Source organism: Triturus cristatus, chromosome 4_2, assembly GCF_964204655.1.
Source record: "Triturus cristatus chromosome 4_2, aTriCri1.1, whole genome shotgun sequence".
In the NCBI taxonomy this organism is placed as follows: Eukaryota; Metazoa; Chordata; class Amphibia; order Caudata; family Salamandridae; genus Triturus; species Triturus cristatus.
This window is the reverse complement of record NC_140586.1, coordinates 654,938,329-654,959,503: the sequence shown is the minus strand read 5'-3', so window position 1 is coordinate 654,959,503 and position 21,175 is coordinate 654,938,329. Positions and strand designations below refer to the sequence as shown.

Sequence of the window (21,175 nt, the reverse complement as noted above, 5' to 3'; positions counted from 1 at the left end):
TGCATATGCACCAATTGTTTTTAAATGAGTATGTCTTTGGGGGCTGTTAGAACTGGCAGCCTTGGTGTGGGTTTCCCCTGTATTCTCCTCTGCTTCGTCACTGGGGGTAATTCAGAAACCTTTGATTCCAGGGTGAGTTTGTTTATTACAGGCCAGGGATTTCATGGGGAGAAGAGACGGGGCAGCTCTGTCATGTCCCTCTTCTAATTGAGTATTCTGAGGATAGTGTTGCATTGACCTTTACTGCTACCACTGGGTTATGGTATGGTACTGCCACCCATTTCTGGAATTTGGGCTCAAATCCGAACTTAATCAGTGTGAGTTCTAGAAACGTTCAGTGCACAGTGTCAAATGCTTTTTCAGCGTCAGGGGACAGGAAGACGCAAGGGGACCTTCAGTCCTTCACTACTGCCATCCAGTTGTGCTTGTGGCGCAGGTTCGTCCGGGTAGCGCAGCCTGTTATAAATCCCGACTGATTGTTGTGAATAAGGGGTGTGATAACCTGCAGCAGTCGCGTTGCCAGTATTGTAGCTAAAATCTTTACTTGTGTATTCAATAGCGAGATCAGGCGATATGATTCACATCTCTTTCTGGGCTTGCCCTCCTCAGGTAATACGGTAATGGTGGCTCTTCGGAGATCTGGGGGCAGTGTGCCCTTTTCACCTGCTTCCTGGTAGAGGTTCAACAGATGACGTCCCAATAGATCTACATAGCGTTTGTAAATTTCGTCTGGGAGGTCTTTAGGACCCGGAGTCTTGCCCATCCTCAATTTAGAAATCGCTGCTTGCACTTCACTAAGTGTGAGGTCCCCCTCTAGGACCTACTGAGACTCACCCCCTAATACTGGGGTAGGGACGTCAGCCAAGTACTGAGCAATAGCTGTGGGTCACTAAGGGGGCAGGCTTAATAGAACAACTTGTAATGTTGAGCAAATGCCTGTGCAATCTGAACATCATTATTGTCGATGACAGTCCGTACCATCGTGCTCCAATTTACGTTTTACAGAGCCTGGCAAAGAGCTACCCTGCCCTGTCCCCCACTTCATATAGCTGAGACAGTGTCACATGCATTCGTTTTCTAGCCTCTTCCTGCGCCAAATCGTGATATTCTATCCTCATTTCCTCGAGCTGTCTGAAAACCCCGGGATCTGGTGAGATAACTGCCAGGTTCTCTCGGTGGAGGATCTGGTGCTCCAGGTTTTCTAACTTATGCAAACCCCTGTTTTTTCTTCCGGGCTGTCACGTTTTGGGCCCTGCCCCTCAAGACAGTCTTATAAGCCTCCCAGAGAGTAACTCTGGAAGATGCATTGCCCTAGTTTTCGGCAAAATATAACTCTGTGTCTACCCTGAGACCCCTGTCCACCTCTCTATCTTTTTAGTCCCACGAGCTCTGTTTCCACCCTGTGGCTAGTGTTTTTTGTCCCAATTGAATGAGGAGGGGGCAGTGGTCCGATAGTCCCTGGGCTAAATATTCAGCCTGAGCTAACTCTCCCACTTCACCAGCAGGTAAGAACACATACTCTAGACAAGAATAGGCTCTGTGTGCCCCTGAAACATAGAAGTATTGATGATATTGTGGGTGCTTACATCGCTAGAGGTCGGACAACCATAGTGTGGTTGCAAACTGAGCCACCGGAGTCATTTGTTGGGCAGCAGTAGGTGTTTCAGATCTGTCAAGCGTTACTATCATTACAACATTTAAGTCCCCATTTACTATATGAAGGGATACCCATCTACTATATGAGCGATATCCAAGAGGATATAAACGACGTTGGTTTGAGTGGGGGCCTGTAGTCGAGGAGAGCGTAGACACTTATCAGGGTAACCTCCTTCCGTCCCCAGGTACCCTTCACTCCCACAAATCTGCCTTGGGGGTCGCTACAGCTTTTAGTCACCTTAACAATGTTATTGGTCACTTATAAGATTCTCAATCATATTTACACATCTATCACTGACATTTAAGAACACTACCTGAAATGGTGGCTTGATTATACCACTACACACATACCTGGGACTGTTCTGTTCTGGGTAGAGCATCCACCCGGTCAAGACCCCTTGCTGCTGACCAAGTTTTCTTCTGGAACTATCGCATTTTGGTGCCACTGCACCTGCAGTACAAATGATGCCTACTCCTCTGCCCATTCCACTGGACATTATTTCTAGTCCCATGAACCAAAGACAGCTGTCTGCCCATTTGTTTGGAAAATAGAGGGACAATATTCACATCTCCCCCCGTTGTATGTGATCTGGGCCCCAATGCTAACAGGGAAAATGCCCCCCCCCCTTGTGCTAGTACCAAACCTATTATTCGGGTGCAGTGGCCCCTCACACCATTGTCCCATTGCCAATGCTCCTGCTACACTAATGGTAGTGGTGGCCTTTAAAAAAGAAGAAAAATGAGCCTGCATTTCTCAACACCTTCTTCAGGGCATCTCTCTGAAGATGCTGGGGAAGCTGTCCCATTAGTAAATGTACAAATTAAATTGCACATAGTGCCGCCTCCTCTGATACATTTCTTTGATGCTACCATGGATTTCCCTTTCCTCTTCCTGCTGGGGGGGCCATTACTTAGAATCCCCAGGGTCTTGAGGATCAGGCCTCTGAATATGAACCTTTTGGTCTCCTTCCTTCCACCCTCTCAACTCACCTGAAAAGACATCTGCATGTAAACAGAGGGCAAAGTTTGCAGGGCATATGAGGACTAAGGCGCCTATGTGTTTTTAATTTTGCAAAAACTGTTCCCATACTTTTTGTTCATGGGGACCTGGAGGTATTTATGTGTGAGAGTTGAAGGAGGGGGGTCTAAAGTGATTTAATTTAAGGAGTCACTTGAAGCATCATGATGACAAATATTCAATATTTTTTAAAGGTAATATAAGGATGCTGAGTTTTGGAAAGTGTCCTTTTAATGGACTGTAAAAAAATGCCTGCACTAGGTAGAGCATGGTTAGCTATTAGTAATATGCATTCTTTGAAAGCACTTGTTTTTATCTTGTACAGGGCCACTGGAATTATGCGATTCTGCAGTCAGTGGTTTTTTGCATAATTATGGATTTGCCGCATTTGCCACAGAATCCACCACCTGCAGGATAATCTGCTGATTTTAACAAAAACTATTTTGTTTCTAGCTCAAACGGATCAAAAGTTGACCAATCCATTTGTGAAAAAAACTGTTCTAGGCAAGAGGACAGACATCTAGCAAGGAATCTAATTTAAATTTTTGAATGGCTTCTTTTGGCTCTTCTAGCAATATATGTTTAAAATGTATCAACAGGGATCCATAGTATTTTATGTCAGTGAAAGTTTGAAGCTGTGTCGTTGATCCTTCAAAGCTTGAATAGATCTTTTCTACTTTGAGATTCATGCATTGTTTTGCTGTTTCTGGATTTAAAAAAAGATTTTACTATTTGAAAGATAGCTCTTGAAGAGTTTTCAGCTTTCCAGTTTCTCGTGTAAACAACTCTGCTTTTGGTTTCTTAATATGTTTATAGAAAGCCCTTAATGCTTTAAAAAAACAAACTTTTCCTTGTCTTCTAAGTTATAGTAGCGTCTTCAAGCACTTTCCAGCTGATTGGATTTGCATTTTTCCAGTGGAAGGGATGCTGAAAACCTTGCAGCTGTGGAGGATTTTTTTCTTTTTACACCTGTTTTAAATGATGTTGAGTTAAGTGCACTCGGTTAGTTTATCAAATGTATTAGCTGAAGGTAGTTCTTTTATGGTGTGCTACCCGGTCAGGCTCCTTTGTACCTTGAAGTCACATAGGGATATGTGGGCTCTATACTATAGAATGTGCTATAAGGTGTACAGCTCCTCCAGTAGGAGTTGCCCCATTCTAGGATAAACCACATATTCACATTGAGCAAATCTTGTCTCTGAAATAATATGTTATGCGCATCTTTCTGCGAAGAACCTTTTAAATGTTTGTTAATGAATATTATCTATTAACAGTATCGAGACACCCAGTTCAAACCCCAATGCATTTTGGGACACCACTAACCAGGGGGCAGAATTGATTAATCAAAACCGTGGAAATGAACACTGTGGATAAATAAATATAAAACATTGAGTTGACAATCCTATTTCTACACTCCAGTATCTCAGGAGAATCACTATAATGTGCAGGTGTGTAGAATCCATGAAGAAAAACAAACAAACCAAGAGGTAATACAAACGGTAAAAGACATACAGAACACTGAGTAAACATGCACTGTGAAATACTATGTGGTCAAGCAAACAAATACGCAGTGATCAGATTAATAAATGAACCCTCAGATGCGAAACAATTTTGTGAAGTGGTCCAACAAGTACTTAGTGGTCAAACCAATGAGATGTATAGACCTCGTGTTATGAAGCAACTCTGTGACATTCGCTGGAAGTATGGAGTGGTCCAACAAATAAATACACAATGGTAAAGCAAATGAGCCTTCGGATGCAATACAATACAATGACATGCACTAAAATCACCTATATAGTACTGCTGAAATTACACGTCCAAGGTAAAGAAATGTAACATGCCCAGGATGTACCAATAGTTCCAGCCGAATATGGCTACTCTTAAGAATAACTCACCAGAAGCAAAGTGAAAACCCAAAAGTGAGGTCCTATTAGTCTACGAGAGAGACATAGTTACAAATGTTATGCTGTGAGAGGCACTCACAGCTGGGCAATTACAAATCGGGCGCAGATGTATTGAACTGGAATTTGGCCTGAACTGGTGCAATGCAACTTCAGAAGGGAGCATAAGAATATAATCGGAATCTAGGCATGTCGCCACAAGATTGTGGCTGCCATGAAAACAGACCTCAGACATTGTTCTATGAAATAGATAGATAAATGATTAATGTAAAGCAGTCATGTTAGAGATAATCCCCTATCTACGTACTCACAGGGGTAATTAAAACTAAGGTGCTACTATTTTTGTCTTATTTTTCTTGCTAGGTGCAGGGAAACCACCAATGTACGGCGACTATGAAGCCCAAAGGCATTGGCAAGAAATTACGTACAACTTACCGGTCAAGCAGTGGTATGTGTAATTTATTACTTATTTGTACAATTTGCTAAATATTAAATGGTCCCAAATATGGCTCACGTTTTACAAAGTTTGTTGATGATCCTTATTTAGTTCAGTAGCTTTATCACAAAAACCAGGTGGTGTGAATCTACTTGTGGTTTTAGAAAGCAGATTGCGCATTGAACAGTGGCGACACCCACGCAGTGGCCCTGGATGAACTTGATTACCAGGATATGCTTTAGAGTTGATAGAGATCAGCTTTCTACTTCTTTTAGTTTCAATAGATGAAATACAGTTGCTGTTTTCACATTCTACCAATTGGTAGTCTTAGGTTGATTGTTCTTCTGATGCACATGGAGTTGTTTCACACTCATTTGCTCATCAGATTATAGCACCAATAAAATGATAAATAAAAGATTATGTAATGTTATCACTCCAAAAGCCCAGCCTGAGAATGTACTGCTACAATTCTTCCATAACAGAAATTCTCCCCCAAAAGCTATCATTCAGAAATATTCTGATGCAGAAAAAGACTGGTGAAATTGTGCACATGATTTTGGTAGGATAAACTCCAATTCTGAGTATAATCTGGCAAGGAAGTGGGATCACCGAGCTGATCAGAAGCTAAGCACAATTCCACATCAAATATCGTAGATTTATTATCTAGAAAAAACCCACAGAAAAGGTGGTTATTTGTTTCGTGCACGCACCAAATCTGAGGAGTTTAGTTTCAATTAATTAACGTATTGATTTGTGGTTGGCCTTTCTTTTATTTATCTTTATAGTAGAGCTTGTGGCTGTATTTTCTATTTTGATTGTCATTCTATCCATATTGTAACATCACAATGTTTAAGATCTTTATCATAAACAAAAAATTACATCTTGCTGAGAGGTAGAAGCTTTTTCATCACTTCTACTAGTTCTTTTTCCCCTCTGTAGTTGTGGTAACTGTGCCAGCTTTAGTGCTAAAACTGGCAACCACAACACCGCTATCAACAAGGTCACAGTCCATTTTAAAACAATCCCTTCAGCCCATGCAGTTGAAAAGCAGGCTTTATTTCCTCCCACTCTTAGATTCAGCATTATTGCCACCACTATTGTGCCACTCATGAGCGCTACCACTACAACCATCAACATTGTGTAAACAGGCTGTAGTTCGATTGCATTAAGATGATGTGAAAAACAAACAAAAATATAGATGGCAGGTACTACCTTAAAAAGTATTTTCTGCATCTCTTAATACATCCACCAAAATATTACTCGCCTATTTTGGAGATGTGGGAAATTTGAGATGTTCTGACCATGGCATTTTATACTTAGTTGGATGTTAAGATTCTCTGTGGATAACATAACTAAAATTCAATACAATTTGGCTGAAATTGAATGCACAACGTCTATCAGAATGGCAGTTAAAGTGTAGGTGTTTTCAGGAGACATTCTATAAGAGAGCATCCTTCTATAGTATTCCAGCCTACCATAATTGCAATAGTAGGCACATTGAAAACCGTGTGCAATTTTAACCTAGATAGGTGTCGGGGTGATCCTAGGTCATCGAAAGTTGCAATTGAGAATGTGATTTGTTTGCAGCTCTGATTTCGGATATCTTAAATTGTTGAACAGAGAAAACTCCAGTTTCAATGTAAGAGGCATGGATTCTGAAGTTACTGAAGAGGGAGAGGATGTAGCCTTATGGTTAAAGCGGTCAACATCGAAGCGGGAACTGGGTTCGAGTCTTGGCAACGATGCTTAACATCTTGTGATTCTGGGCAAATCACTTAATCTCCCCGTGCCTAACACAAATAAATGTGTCCATCTGTAACAAAACTGGTGCTCATGTAAAGCGCTCTGATACCTGATATCCTTGGGTCTAGTTTGCGCTATATAAAACTCTAAAAAAAATCTTTGTTCTGCTGTCCAGCTGCACCAAATGCTGAAGTTTAGCTAGTTTCTAGCTGCATCCCATTCAGAAAAGACCTGTCAGTCTGGGTTTCAGTTATGTTGAGGACAGAGTTGGCACTGGTTAACACATCTTCTCTCTGTAGTGGATAAGGGCGTGGCCTCACTGTTATAGATGCTCAAACTGTTGACTACCTTTTGATTCTTTTGCCCATGCCATTCTTTTGGAAATATTGAACGTGATAACAGAGATGTCAACAAGTTAGTTTCCTCGTTTACATTGTGTAGTTTGTCTAGAGTTCGTATGGACACATTTGAGTACCCACTACCATGGACAGTTACCCAAGGTTTGTTGTTTTCACCATAATCTTTTTACAAACCTTACACAAACTTGGGCAGAGTGGTTGAGCTTCATTACTATGCTGATGATACCCAACTTATCGTCTGCCTTCTGGATATCATGTGAAAGCTGCTTAGGTCCTCACTAGTCATCAACCAGTTATTAACATTTAGATGGGTTATTGCTGGCTGGTCTTAAGTGGAAACAAAAGGGAAAGCATGACTGCTAAAAATAATAAAATGTTACAAAAGCGTTCTCATTCTATCAAAAATGAAAGTGCTGGGTGCAACATGTTCCAGGTTTACTTGATGGAACGTTAGGTAAGTCACTTTTTACAATAGAAGGCTCTCTTTCATACTTCAAAGGCTACTTTTAATACTTCTCAGTCAGAGTCCGCTACCACTATTTCCTTAGAGTTGTTCACCATTACCAACTCTGCTTTGCCTTCCTGAGAGCTCTTCCTCAAAGGTCACTCTCTCTCAAGGCTTGTGCAAACATTTTACCAGCTTCATTTCATCTAAAATTAACACCATTTAGGAGGAGAATAACAGATTTTTCTGAAGACAGTTGTCATGAGTTCTCAGTCAACCTACCTCTCTCAAGTTCATACAGATTCTTCTCTGACTGAGTGAAGCTGGGGTTAGCTGGGAAATGCTGAACCTCAAATCAGCATTCCTGGATGACCTCTGTTCAGTCCTGATTCTGCAAGAACTAGACCACTATCAGCTGTATGTTATGATAAAACTTCTTTCTCCCCTGGCGTTGTCCCTAGTTTTTGCAAATAGATGTCATCACATTGTTTATTGCGAAACCTCTGGATCCTGCACTTTGGAAAACACTTTCTCCCTATCTCCGTACGTCTTGTGCTAGCTACGGGTATAGAAACCCATCTTGCAAAATCTTTGGCCAGTTATATTGACTAACAGAAGCACCTGGACTATGTCAAGCAGGCTTTGATGTTTGACATAGCACATAAACAGTCTTATTAGTGACACATAATGTCTGTCATACTTTAAGGGACAAGAGACATCCTGCAGGCGTGTCGACACTATACATTACAATAGATCACACCATTCTTGGTGATGGTCTCGCCTCTGCGGTGACGGGCAGTCCAGAATTGAGTTCGTTTGGATCCTTTATGGAGGGACATACTCAAGTTTTTCTCTCTAGATTCAGTCTGCTAAAAAAGTGTAACCTTATTTATTTCCCAAAGATCTACAATTTTCCCAGATTTTCTTTTAATATTTATGTGAAGCCCTTGGGAGACCTGATTCTTTCCTTCAGCTTTAAGGCCCTTTCATAAGCAGATGATGCCCAGCTTCTAGTGCGAAACCCCAGGGGTTATCCAACTCAGTTATTCATCTATGGGGCTGCTTGTTTAAAAAACTAGAGACAGATGACAAATAACTTCCAGAAACTTGTCTCCATTAAGTGTCTTTCTTAAGCTACTAGATTCACTCCCACTTCAGTCATGTCAACAAAAAATGTGGGCATCCAATTTGACCAAGAGCTTTCATGAACTGCTCAAGCTCAGATGGTTTGGTCTACTGTTAGTTACAACTAAAAATGTTGAGAAAATGTTGTCCTTCGTCTAAAAGCGATGTGACGGTGGAATACCTTGTAGTTTTCCATTTGCATTACAACTACTCTATAAAACTTGGATCTATATGTTCTTTGATCCCTTTACTACAGAGGCTTCCGAACATGGCTGTTATACTTGTTTGTGGACTTCAATACTTTGATAATGTTTCTTATGGTTTTGTGCTTTACGTTGGCTTCCAATGAAACTGCATGTCCACGTTAAGGTTTTCTTTCTGCTCAACAGGACTTAAGCAATGATTATCCTTGGTTTATTCCAGCTCATCGCAATCCCTTAATCCATTATTTCCTGCTAGGCCTCCATGGTCTGTAGTCCTCAAAATTTGGTGTTTCAAACAAGATCACTGTGGAGGTAGATCTTTTGAACGTTAGGCCCACAGATTAAGAGCTTGCAGTTGAGAATATCTGATTATACAAATCTCCTCAATTTAGACAGACATTCGGTGCTCACTTTTTCATATTTTAGTTTTGGCTTTATTTTTTTTAGTGCGTTTATAAGTTCCAAGTGTTAAGACAACCATGGCTGAATGTGTGTTGTTAAAATAACACAATATATATTAAAATATGTATAGCCGTGACTAATATTTGACACTTAGACTGCAGCACTTGATCAAAGAGAACAATCATGCAACATGCGGGCACTGGAGCAATACTACTGTAAAGCAGTGTATGTGTGATTGTCAAAAATACTCCGGTTCAGAAGTAGTAACGTTTGACTACTGACATCTTGACTTGGATCTCTAGAAGATGCTAAAGTTCACCACCTATGAATCGCTCACTGGGTACTTGAAGGTGTTCGGTTCTTAACTGCAATTATGAGGGGCATTGAATGAGCATGCATCAGAGTGTGTGTATTGGAATGTTTAATTTCAAAGAAGTGGGTCAGTTGCTGTAAACCTGCCTCCCTGCAAGTCGTATTACAAGGAACTCAATAAAAGTAACTTAAGATACCTTCGTGTACGGGAGATCCTTTTCACTGGTGACAAGTTGACTGGAAGGGTCCCTGACGTGCAGCGGTCACTTCAAGAAAAACGTTGCGGGAGTCATTTTCCTGCCCAAGTTGCCTTTTCTGGTATCTGGTACGGATATGGTGATTTGTGTGCCAGCAGATGCTCCTTCTGCATGAGTGGCGATTTCTCCACATTGAGTGTACGTTTTTAGAGGAGAATCCCTAGCCAAAGATCATCTGCAACATTGCACTGCACCTCAACCCGAAAGCTAGTGACGTATGTTGCACCTTTCCAGCTGTTGTGCTGGTATCAGGAGCACCATAGCAAACATTCTAGATGATGGACTGCGTCACCGCTATCGGCCATCGCGGGTCCTATTTTGAAGTGCAGCATTCCAGATCTTGCCAGCAAGTGGCATAGGGTTGAGTCACTGCTCTGCACCCACTGTGGTTTGGGTCTGACTTCGAAGTGCCGCATTCCATCTCTTGCCAGCAAGTGACGTATGGTTGCGTCACTTCTCTGTGGTCATTGTGGATCGGTGGATGCAGCATTCCAGTTCTTGCCGGCAGATGAAACATTCCAGTGTTTGCTGAGTTCATGCAACATACGTTGTACTGTGTGAAGTAGCCATTTAACCCAGTTCTCACTGTGTCATTTTTCGGCAAGCTGCCATTGTAGGTAAAGGCAAGCGCCAGGAGCTGGAAGTTACAGGCAGTTACTGGGTACTCCTGTTCTGGTTGTCACTGTCGACTGTCTGCATTGAGTGGCTGTAGTAAAGACCGTGCTCATTCACAGCATCAGCAGGAGGAACAGGTATTGTTACAATTACGTAATAGAAAAAACAGAATTTGCGCACTCAATAATCAACAAGTAAACAGTTTTAGAAATAAAGTGGTTGGTGCAGACGAGTATATCCCCCCCGAGTTGGGAATTCAAATCTAGAAAGGTCAGCACGCTCCTGAAAAGGAAGTGTCACTCGTGTTGCACTCGTTGGGAGAAATTAATTCTCTTTTTCCATGGAACAGATTTTACAAAAGACTGTATCCGAGGTCAATTTGATTTATTGAACCTTTTCTTCAAATAATAATGTAGAATTGTAATCATTCTTATTCAATCAACCCTTTATCCGGATGCCCAATGCATTTCGGGCTGTTCAAGCCCTTCTTCAGGGGCGAAACTCTAGAAGAAAAAGTCAGGAATCGGTATCAATATCCGAGATTGTTTGTACGAATACTCCTAGTAAGTTAGAAAGCGAATAAGTGTGAAAAATGGTGTTAAAAAAGAAACCCAGGGGGGAAATATGGAGGTTGAAAAATAGTGCAAAAGGTCTCCGAAGAACAGCGTGGGTGGTGCGCTCACGGTCAATCATGGTGAACTGAAAACGAGTTGATGGCTGATAATGGTGCTCACGAAGGAATTACACGTTGATGCGTAACTAAAACAAAGCAGGTCGGTGGTTAGAAACATGGTAACCAAGCGATTAACTGTGATACTCGGTGCGTTCATGTGAAGGCAGGGAAGTGACTACTGGCATATTCTGATTATAGACGTGAAGTTATTGGTGACAAGAAAAAGGTCTGTGCAGATGTGAGAAAGTCACAACTATAAGGTGAAAGAATGTCGTCGGGGGTCTAGGGACTGTCCATGACGATAAAAAAGGACTTACGGTTGAGTTGTGTAATTACGGGATCATCACGTAGCGAGAAGATGCTTCAAAGTGCTTCGGTGAATGTAAAGTTCGCGAGTAGCGATCATGTGATGAGGAACCATGTGAATTTCAAGGAAGTGAATGATCGTGAACTACATAGAAAAAAAGACTCGTAGTTTTCATGCTGCAGAATAGTGTGAAAATAGGAAAAGGTGCCCGTGTGGTTAATCGCGGAGTGGTAACAAAGAACTGGAAAGGATGTGGTGAGAATGTGGAACACGCTGATGGTATATCGAGACTGTGTCTCAGAAAGTGAGTACTAAAACATGGGGAATCAAGAAATTAAAACGCTGTTGTACATAGAGTGATGATTCATGAAAAATAAGATCAGAACATCAAATGCATATCACAATATGGAGTAAACAAAGTAGCAACAGAGAAAACAAAATTATGCAGATGAATCACGAAACGTGAACGGTATAAGGTCATAGGGTAATCCAACGATGAGCCATCCTCATGCAATGGAATCAGTTCGAGGGAGTAGGAGACTCAGTTACAAAAAACAGCCCAGATCATTGTTACAATTACGCCACTGTGATGTGCGTATCTTAATGGTAAACTGTGGTATTGGTCACACATTGTAGCGATATGCACATTTTATGGGGGTGCATACTTGATTGGTGATAAACTTGATCTAATTGGCACAACGTGGGGAAGGGGCATTGCTGTGCACCATAGCATTATCATATTAGTGAGCTACAACACTGAGGTGCACACTGGGCATTTAGTGCATACAAATTCGGTGATATGCACACCAGTATATTAGGCATACTTATTGGGAAATAACATAATCGCTCAGGTGGGGTTGTTTGTTGTATATGTACGCATTTTCAACAACTAAGGGTTGATATTTTTGCGCGTATTATTACTGTCAGGCAGGTTAACAGCACATTCTGACGAATACAACTGAACATAGTTCCTCCTCCTTCTTTTCTCCTGAGTCCAAGCTATCCTTCTATAAATTTGGGAACAATGGAAGGAAGGTTTTGAAGCATATCTCAATGCTATTGATGGAGATGACTTTACTCACAAAAAGAAATTTGCTTTATTGAAACATAGTTTGGGTCCGGAAGGTAGGAAATTATTAAAACATCTACCTTGACAATCTGTGATGGGTGAGGAGGATGTTGAGGGTGTATATGCACCTGTGCTTGAAATGTTAGAGGCATGGTTTAAACCTCATAAGAATGTCATATTTGAGAGACTTACATTTTACAGATATCATCAGTTACCAGGAGAGTCTGCGGAACATTTTGTGGGTGCTTTAAGAACATTAGCAGCCACATGTAAGTATAGAGAATTTAGAAATAATACTGGATCCAAATATTCCTGACCAGGTTCTTTTGAAGAAAGATTGTGTGGCTATATGGGCTTTGCATGATTGTGAATAGGAATTGAGATTTCCTCAGGTGTTTATGTGTGAACTGGGAAGGTTGAAAGGGTTTAAACATAAAATACAACTCCAGGAACATGTAGAACCTATGGTACAACTGGCAAGAAGAGTCCTGTTGGTGGTACAACTGGAATTACGAAATTAATTAGACAGGTTATGTGAGCAGGACATAATAGAGCCTATTGAGGAGTCAGAATGGTCGTGATAGCATGCAAGCCAAAAGGCAGTTTGCGTATGTGTGTTGATCTTAGGGATTTGAATTTGAGAATTTGGGTTGACCAACCTCTGATGCCCAACATCACTCAGTTGCTGTCATTGATAAAGGGAGCTAGGATACTTTCCACATTGGGCATGGTATCTGCATATCATCAGATTTTTTTGGATAAGAACTCTCTGCCTTTAAATTCCTTTATCACTCCTGAAGGGGCTTTCCTTTTTAAGAGGATGCCGTTCGGGTTAGCCTTAGCATCAGCCGTTTTTCAACAGTTAATAGGCACAATGTTTAAAGGAGTAGTTAGAGTTACTTGATTCCAAGATGATTTTCTAGTGTTTGCGGAGGACAAGGCCAGTCATGACCGAAAGTTGGCCCAAGTGTTAACCATGTTGGAGGAGAAGGGCGTTACTTTGAAAGTAGAGAAGTGCAGGTTTGAAGTGGAGAGTGTGGACCATCTAGGTCACAAACTATCTGTACAAGATGTGGAGCCAAAGGAGAATTTGATGAAGACCATTGTTGAAGATCCTATGCCAGAAAGCGAGGATCCGTTGCGCTCCTTTACAAGCCTCATGGAATTTTATTCCAGTTTTAGTCTAAAATCTGCTGAAAGAATTTATGCATTATGTACTCTTCTAAAGAAAGGTGAGAAATGTGTGTGGGATGACAATTGCAATATGAAGTTTTATGTTATCAAGAATGAGGTGGCTAAAGCCATTCCACTTAAACCTTTTGACACCAAGGACTCTAGCATTGTGATTACCAATGCCAGCCAGCATGGTTTAGGAGCAGTATTGTTGCAAAGGAGAAATGGGAAGGTTGAGGCATTTTCTTATTGCAGTCTCAGGGCTGCTGAGTCATCCTATTCTGTAGTGAATCTGGAAGCATTGGCATGTTGGTGGGGCATTGACCATTTTCTCCAATGTCTGTGGGGTTCTGAATTTGATGTGTATGTGGACATTAAACCTTTGTTCAATCTGTTTACTTCAAAGGGGGCAGGAAGGGCCTCATCAAGAATTGCTAAATGGCAGTACCTATTGCAGGATTATCGTTCTAGGATAGTATACATTCCTTGAGTTAAGAACGCAGTGGGTGACTGTCTTTCGGGATGGCCCTTTGGATGTGATGAATAGAAGAATCACACATCATTTAAGGAGGATAATGCAGTTGTGGTTAGTGAGTTGTCAAGAATAACTACAGGAGCTGTTTCTGAGTGTGTGGTTAATGGCTTTGGAGCAGGATAACACTCTTAAATTGGTGATGGAGTATATAGTGAAGAGATGGCCATGGTGTAAAGTGTTGAATGGCATGGTGGATGCGTATAGGCCTGTGGTTTTTGAACTCTGGTTGTTAGAGGGTTCCTGCACAGGTCAGATGTTTTGGTTGTTCCTAAGTCTTTGAGATCCAAGGTGGTGAGTTTTGCACAAGAGGGTTATATTGGGATACGTGCCATCAAGAGGAGAGTGAGGGATATGTTGTGGGGGCCTGGTGTGGACAGAGAAGTGGAGCAATATGTGAGGCAATGTGTATATTATGTGGCAAGTGATAAGGCAAAGGTAAACCATGCCCAGTACTCTGAGTGCTGTTCCTGGATGAAGCATGGTCTAAACTGGCCATCATCCTAATTGGTCCCTTGAGATAGGCAGGTTAAGTATGGAATGTGGCCATGGACTATTATTCTAGGTGGCCTGAAGTAGCATTGTTAACAGCATCACATCCCTTGTTGTGAAGAATATGCTGGCAAATGTGTTTCTGAGGGCAGGTGCACCGAATTAAATTGTGTCTGATAATGGTCGACAGTTTGTCTCTGGGTAGTTTGAAGAATTTCTTAAAGAATTTGGATTTAAACATGTGCTAGAGCATGAGTTTCCACTTGTTTCTTAACTCACCACCAAGAACCCCACGTTACAGACAGGTCAATAGATCTTTGTTGTCAACAGACGTAAAAATTAAATCTCAGCATAAATCATTAGCAATAATCATTAATTTAGTTGAGTCAATGAAGAGGATTACGTTGAGTTAGAGGGTTTTATTTGAAATGTGTTTGTAATTAATTATTTTATTAAATTATTAGTCTCCAAGTTTCATCATTAAAGATTAACTGAATCAATTAATCAATATTGAGTAAGAAGGTGTGTCAATTCAGTAAATCAAGCAAAGCACCAATACCATAAATGTAACGAATGTGTTCTATAAAGAAACTTCCCAGAGCTTATTTAAGATAAACTTGAAAGGGATTTAAGATTTCAGCTCAGATTCCTAGGAAGGGCTCTGATGAGAGAATCGAGCATAAGAATAAAGCTTCAGCAAAATAAGTTGGAAAGTATTCTCAGCTCAAATAACAGCAGACAAATAAATAACTAAGACTTGCCATAAGGAGATATCCAAGAAATTCAGTGCAGTCTCCTCTCGGAGAGTCAGGAAAAGGGAGCACCTAATGTGCTTTGCGAACAGCAGTGGTCAAAGAATCAATCTACTCTGCATCAAAGGTTAGTAGAAGCTTCCTAACTTGTCTGGGAACACATACTAATATAAAACACACACTTATGTTGTTGCAACATTCATATTCTTTCTTCTTCATGTTGACCAATAAGATTTCGGCACACTCCTGGGAACAGGTCTACTGTCCATCTTCTCACCAGAATACAATTGTCTTTTAACCATGTGTCCTTGAATGTTGCGGCACATCCTTTCTTGTTTCACAAATCTTCTTCCCATGATTCATCCTCCCTGTCATCTACATCTCACGAGCACCTCAGTAGAAGAACCACACTATTAATTGTCCTCTTTTTAAAAAAAATTATTTTTTACATTGTTATTGTCCAAGAGAAAAAAAACAGTTGATGCAACAGATGGGGGGGGGGGGGGGAGAGACAACCCTTGGAACAAACATTCAGGGTGATACACATAGTTTAGGAAATGATTGAATATTAATCGAGCAGTAGTGAAGGTAAAAGGGTAGAATGATGAAAAAAAAAAAGTTTGTTGATGAAAAATTCATAATGGTAATTTACCAGGGCTATTCCCATCGCAGTCTGGACCGAATCTTCTTCAACCTTAGACAGGAGCAAGGGCCTTTGGCCTTTGCCAGAGCCAGTTCGAACTCAAACATCTGTCTAAGCAAGACCCAGAATTCATTAACCTTTGGGATAGTAGGATTTATTCAGGCCCTAGCAATACGGAGAGGGGTACATACAATAATAATGGAAGCCAGTGACCTCTCATAGCGGGTAGCCTAATGCTTAAATCAGAGAATAATATGCTTATCTGTCAGCTGAAACGTCTGACCCAGGCGCTCTGTTAGCAGAGAGTAAATATCTATCCGGAATGTTTTCAACATGGGACAGTCAGCAAACATGCTTTAATTCCGCTACGTAAAGCTTGCATTTAGGGCAATATGCCTTATTAGAGACTCGAGATGTTGTCCACTTAGCAATAAGCTCTAGCGTATAATAAAACATAAACACTGTCCTATGCTTCTGCAACTTCAAACTAACAGAGGCAACTGATTGATCTAACGTATCTAGGGCCACCTGTATATTCTGTACAGTGATATCTGAAACCGAAAGCCGACTTAATTTGACAGACATCTGCGTACTATCATCCGGTGCCGATGACCTAAGACTTCGATAGAATGAACTGATTGAAGTTTTAACAGGCTTCCCATAGATACCAGATAATATTTCAGAAGTAAATGAGGTATCATGCAGATTCTGAGCATGTAATAGGTAGTCCCTTACTTGCAGGTATTTAGAAAACCCATGCTGATGGGAGCCCAAACTCCTCTCTTAATGAGAGAAAGGAGCAAAACCGTTGATAGTCATACAGCTGGCCCAAACTAGTTATCCCCATGCCTTGCCAAACTTTCCCAACATTATCCTGAAATATTTCTGGAAGTTTTGGGTTGCCCCATAGGACAGTAAAATAGTGAAGCTGAGGCAAAGAATATGCCTCAGAAATTTCATGCCATATCCTGGTTATCTCCCTAACTACTTTGAATCTGACCCTTTTGTAATAATTTGGATTTGAGATCTTATACAGAGTAAACCTAATCACTGGTCCACAAACTAGTTAATAGGTGAATGAAGACGGCCCACCGAAAGCAGCCCAATAATATAACTTAAAGTCTGGGAGCTTAAAGCCCCCTGTTTATAAGGCAGTTTAATAAATCTCAGAGCCATTCTGGCCTGCCTCTACCACCAGATAAAACTGCAGACAATGCTATCTAGCGGCTCAAAGAAAGAGCCTGGGACCCGTAAGGGGATCGAGCGGAATAGATACAAAAATTTAGGCAGTACAATCATTTTAATAATATTGCACCTGCCAAGGATACTAAGAGGGACTCAATGCAAAGATGATAATGTAACTGTAACCAACTTAAGGAGTGACTCCTAATTCAATGCGATTATATCTTCAACTTGACTACTGAGGCAAATACCTAAATAAGTAGCAGTGTCTGAAACTCCTAGAGGTGTTAACAGGGTATCTGGTTGATAATTCAAAATAGTCTGCGTCTTAGCCAAGTTTAGCTTGTGCCCACGGCTTCACGTGAGTTGCGGCGTCTAGGACTACTACAGACCACATTTCGTTTTACGGGATGTATCCGGATCCCTGGGTTCACTGGAAACCTTAAGCAGGACGCCGCTAAATACCCATTGTGGGATGGAATTATCACCACATTCTATATGACTATACATAAGAAACAATAGCCTTGAAAAAGTCGTGGGTGCACTGCCCATGTTTGCGACGAAACACGTGTTGGCTTTTTGTGCTTATGACCAGTCACATGAGTGACAGAATAAGATTACTCTACTGAATTAAAGACTCAAGACTTGTGACAACTTACTTGTGTTGTGGATACATACTGTTTTGAAAAAAGTTAATGTGTTACTGTTGATACACTCTGATTTAAATAATCTATGTGTGCTAAGGATTTTGTAAATGTGCCCAGAGAAGGAGCCAAAGAGCTCAACCTTTTCTGAGACACAAGCTATAGTGTCTACTGAATGAATATAGAGAAAATAGCAATATCGTCCGCATACGCAGTAAGCTTAAGTTCTGTTCCACTTAAGCGAACTGGGAGAATCCCTGGATTCCGCAAAAGATGTCTAATAAAAGGATCTATTTGAAGGTCAAATAGGAGCGGGGAAAGTGGCCAACCCTGCCGTGTACCTCGCCGGACTGGATAGTATGTCGAAGAGACGCAGTTTAGCTTAATTGTGGCCACCGGGTTCTTGTATAGTTTCTGAAACAGGGTAATGAACCTGCCTTCCAAGTCCGAACCCTGTCATAGTAGACCAAAGTGCTTCCCAGGCTACTCTATCAAAAGCCTTCTCGGCATCCAGCATTATCATGCCAATTTGTTCCTTTTAATTTGCCGGATACATCCAAGGCTGTGATACTAGTATGAACATGAGCCGACGTGTCCCTACCAGGGACAAACCACTGTTGTTGATCTGAAATGAATATGTGTATAAGAGGGGCTAGGTGATTTGCCAGAATTTTGGAAAAGATCTTGGCATTTGAGTTAATTAGTGAAATTGGACGATATGAGCTTCTTTCTTCCACTGGTTTACCTTTCTTGGGGAATACAACTATATTAGTCATGCTCCAAGATGAGGGAGCTTCCTCCCCTTCTGTAATACATTCAATCAATTCAGTGAACTTGTGTTCCAAAATATCCCCAAAAATCCTATAAAATTCAAGTGGAATAGTATCCTTGCCAGTTGCTTTGCCAGAGGGCAGGGCCTTAATTGCCTCATCTACCTCAGATATACCTATATCTCCTTGAAGTGATGCCGTTTCAGCAGCATCAAGTCAAGGTCGGTCGCTCTCTTGCAGGTATTGCTGGCTGCTAAGATTAGTAGGGGTACTACCTCACTGTATATTCCTGCATAAAATGATCCAAACTGCTCCGCAATATCTTGAGGTTGTATAGAAAGTAAACCACCCACACCCTTAATACACTTAATATAGGACCTTGCCTTGTTATCAGAGATCTACATAGCCAACAACCGGCCGCCGTTCTCGCCGTACTCATACGGTATCTTTTTGTGCCTTTGATAGCTAGCAGCTACTTTCTCTGTTAGCCTTCTATCTAACGTGGACCGTATTTCTAAAAGCCTCTGGTAAATCGAGTGTTGGGCAGGATCCCTAGCTATGATGGCCTGCGAGTGTTGGCTTTCCAGATCCAAATAGCCCACATGACACAGATCCACATCTTGATGTAACCACCTATCCTGGCCCACAATAAAATGAAGGGTAACCCCCCTCCCGACAAAGGCCTTCATACAATCCCTTACAACAGACATGGGGGCGGTGCCCTTATTATTTACAAAATAGTCCCTTAATAATAAACTGAGATGCGCATAATATTCCGGGTTATTAAGTAGGTGACAGGGAAATGAAAAAGCCCGATGGGCATCTCTGACCCCTGCTGAAAACTGTACAGGATTGTGGTCAGATGCAATTTTAGGGCATACCTCAATATGGGCATTTTCCAAAAGAGCAAACTTAATAAAGATCCTATCAATACATGAGTACTGTTTATGTGGGAATGAATAGAGCGTAAGCCCTGGTACCAATGGGAATAAAGTCCTACAGGCGTCATCCAGCTGATGAATTCGCATGAGGTGAAGGATGGCTGCCCGGGTCCTACCCATTCTCCCCAGAGTTTTCCTATTAGTGTTGTCCAAAATACAATTGAAGTCTTCCGTGACTTACAGATCCCAGGTCCAACACTTAGATAGTAAAACATATTGGGACAATTGGTGTTAGGACCATAAACCACACATATCAAGATTTTTCATCCCAAGATCAACAATTGAGCTATCGCCCATCTCCCTTTGGGGTCAGCTAACGTGCGTAAGACAGTATGGTGACCCATCGATTTGAGACTGTCTGAGAAGTACATACTAATACATCGAATCCTAATTGATTCAACATAAACCTGTCCTTATAAGCCAGATGGGTCTCTGTTAGGCCAAGTATGTGTGGCTTAAATGCCTTAAGTTCTTCACGAATCAAACGCCGCTTCCTAGCTTGATTGAGTCCTGCACATAAATTTCACATTAGCCATTACATAATCTTAACTGAGCCGTAATCCCTTTAAATGTGTTTCCTTGCAACATTCCATCTATGTGTATACTCCCACAGGCCATCTGGCTATTTGACCCACCCATCCCAACCTACCCCCACACAGAAACAATAAGGTAGCAGAGACTTAATCTAAAAAAAACACAAACCCCCAACCCCACCCCACCCACCCCCGTGCCTAAGAGAGGGAATCAAACCCCTGCCCTGCTGTCGCTGGTTGACAGCCTACATGGACCAACCTCCTATCAAACCCCCCCCCCCCTTCCACCAGCCCCCTGTACCACGCCATCAATATAGAAAAAAAATCAATAATCAATAAAAGCAAGTGACAAAAAAACGAGGAGCCTCCCATCAATACCCCTCATTGAGCCTCCCCCTCCCCTTTTAAACTGGGTCAGATTGCCACTTGGAGAGAGCTTGCTTAGCCTCTGACTCTCTATAGAAAGATTGTGAATGGCCATCTTTCAATATCTTCAGCCGGGCTGGTTTTGGACAAAAACTTGAGAGCATACTGCCTTGAGAGGGTCATTCAGCTGGCAAAGCTTCCACCTTCTTTCCATTGTAGCCTTACACAGATCTGGTCTCACGAATAAGGAAATCGGGTCTATTTTAACAGGGGTAGTGGGGCGAGCCTTTACATAAATGGCCTGTCAGAGTAAGAAGTTGCCGATGAACACCAGAATTGGGCGAGAGTGCGATAGTTTGGCTTGATGACACCCTGTGCTGAGAAAGTTGGTAGGCGATGAGCCTGCTGTACCTGTGATTCCATATCCCAATCGGCCAGCTCAGTAAACGCCTGTTGAAAATGCTCAACATAAATGTCCTAGGATCCGAACCTTCCCTCATATCCGGTAAGCCAAAGACCCTCAAATTTTTCTGGTGCTGTCGGTTCTCAAAGTCCTCACCTTTCGTCTGTAGAAGCGCCATATGAGTTTCTTGTGTTTTAATAGATCTGACAACTGAGTTTTAACT

General features: G+C 41.6%; 1 protein-coding gene across 1 annotated transcript in view; it reads left to right on the top strand.

Annotated features, from left to right (window-relative positions):
• The window catches only part of ALG6 (ALG6 alpha-1,3-glucosyltransferase), a 302,197-nt gene that overhangs the window by 18,163 nt on the left and 262,859 nt on the right, over window positions 1–21,175 (top strand). The window contains exon 2 of the mRNA XM_085602411.1: window positions 4,939–5,023. Within this exon, the coding sequence (XP_085458537.1) occupies window positions 4,939–5,023 (85 nt within the window). The remainder of the gene's footprint in view (window positions 1–4,938; window positions 5,024–21,175) is intronic.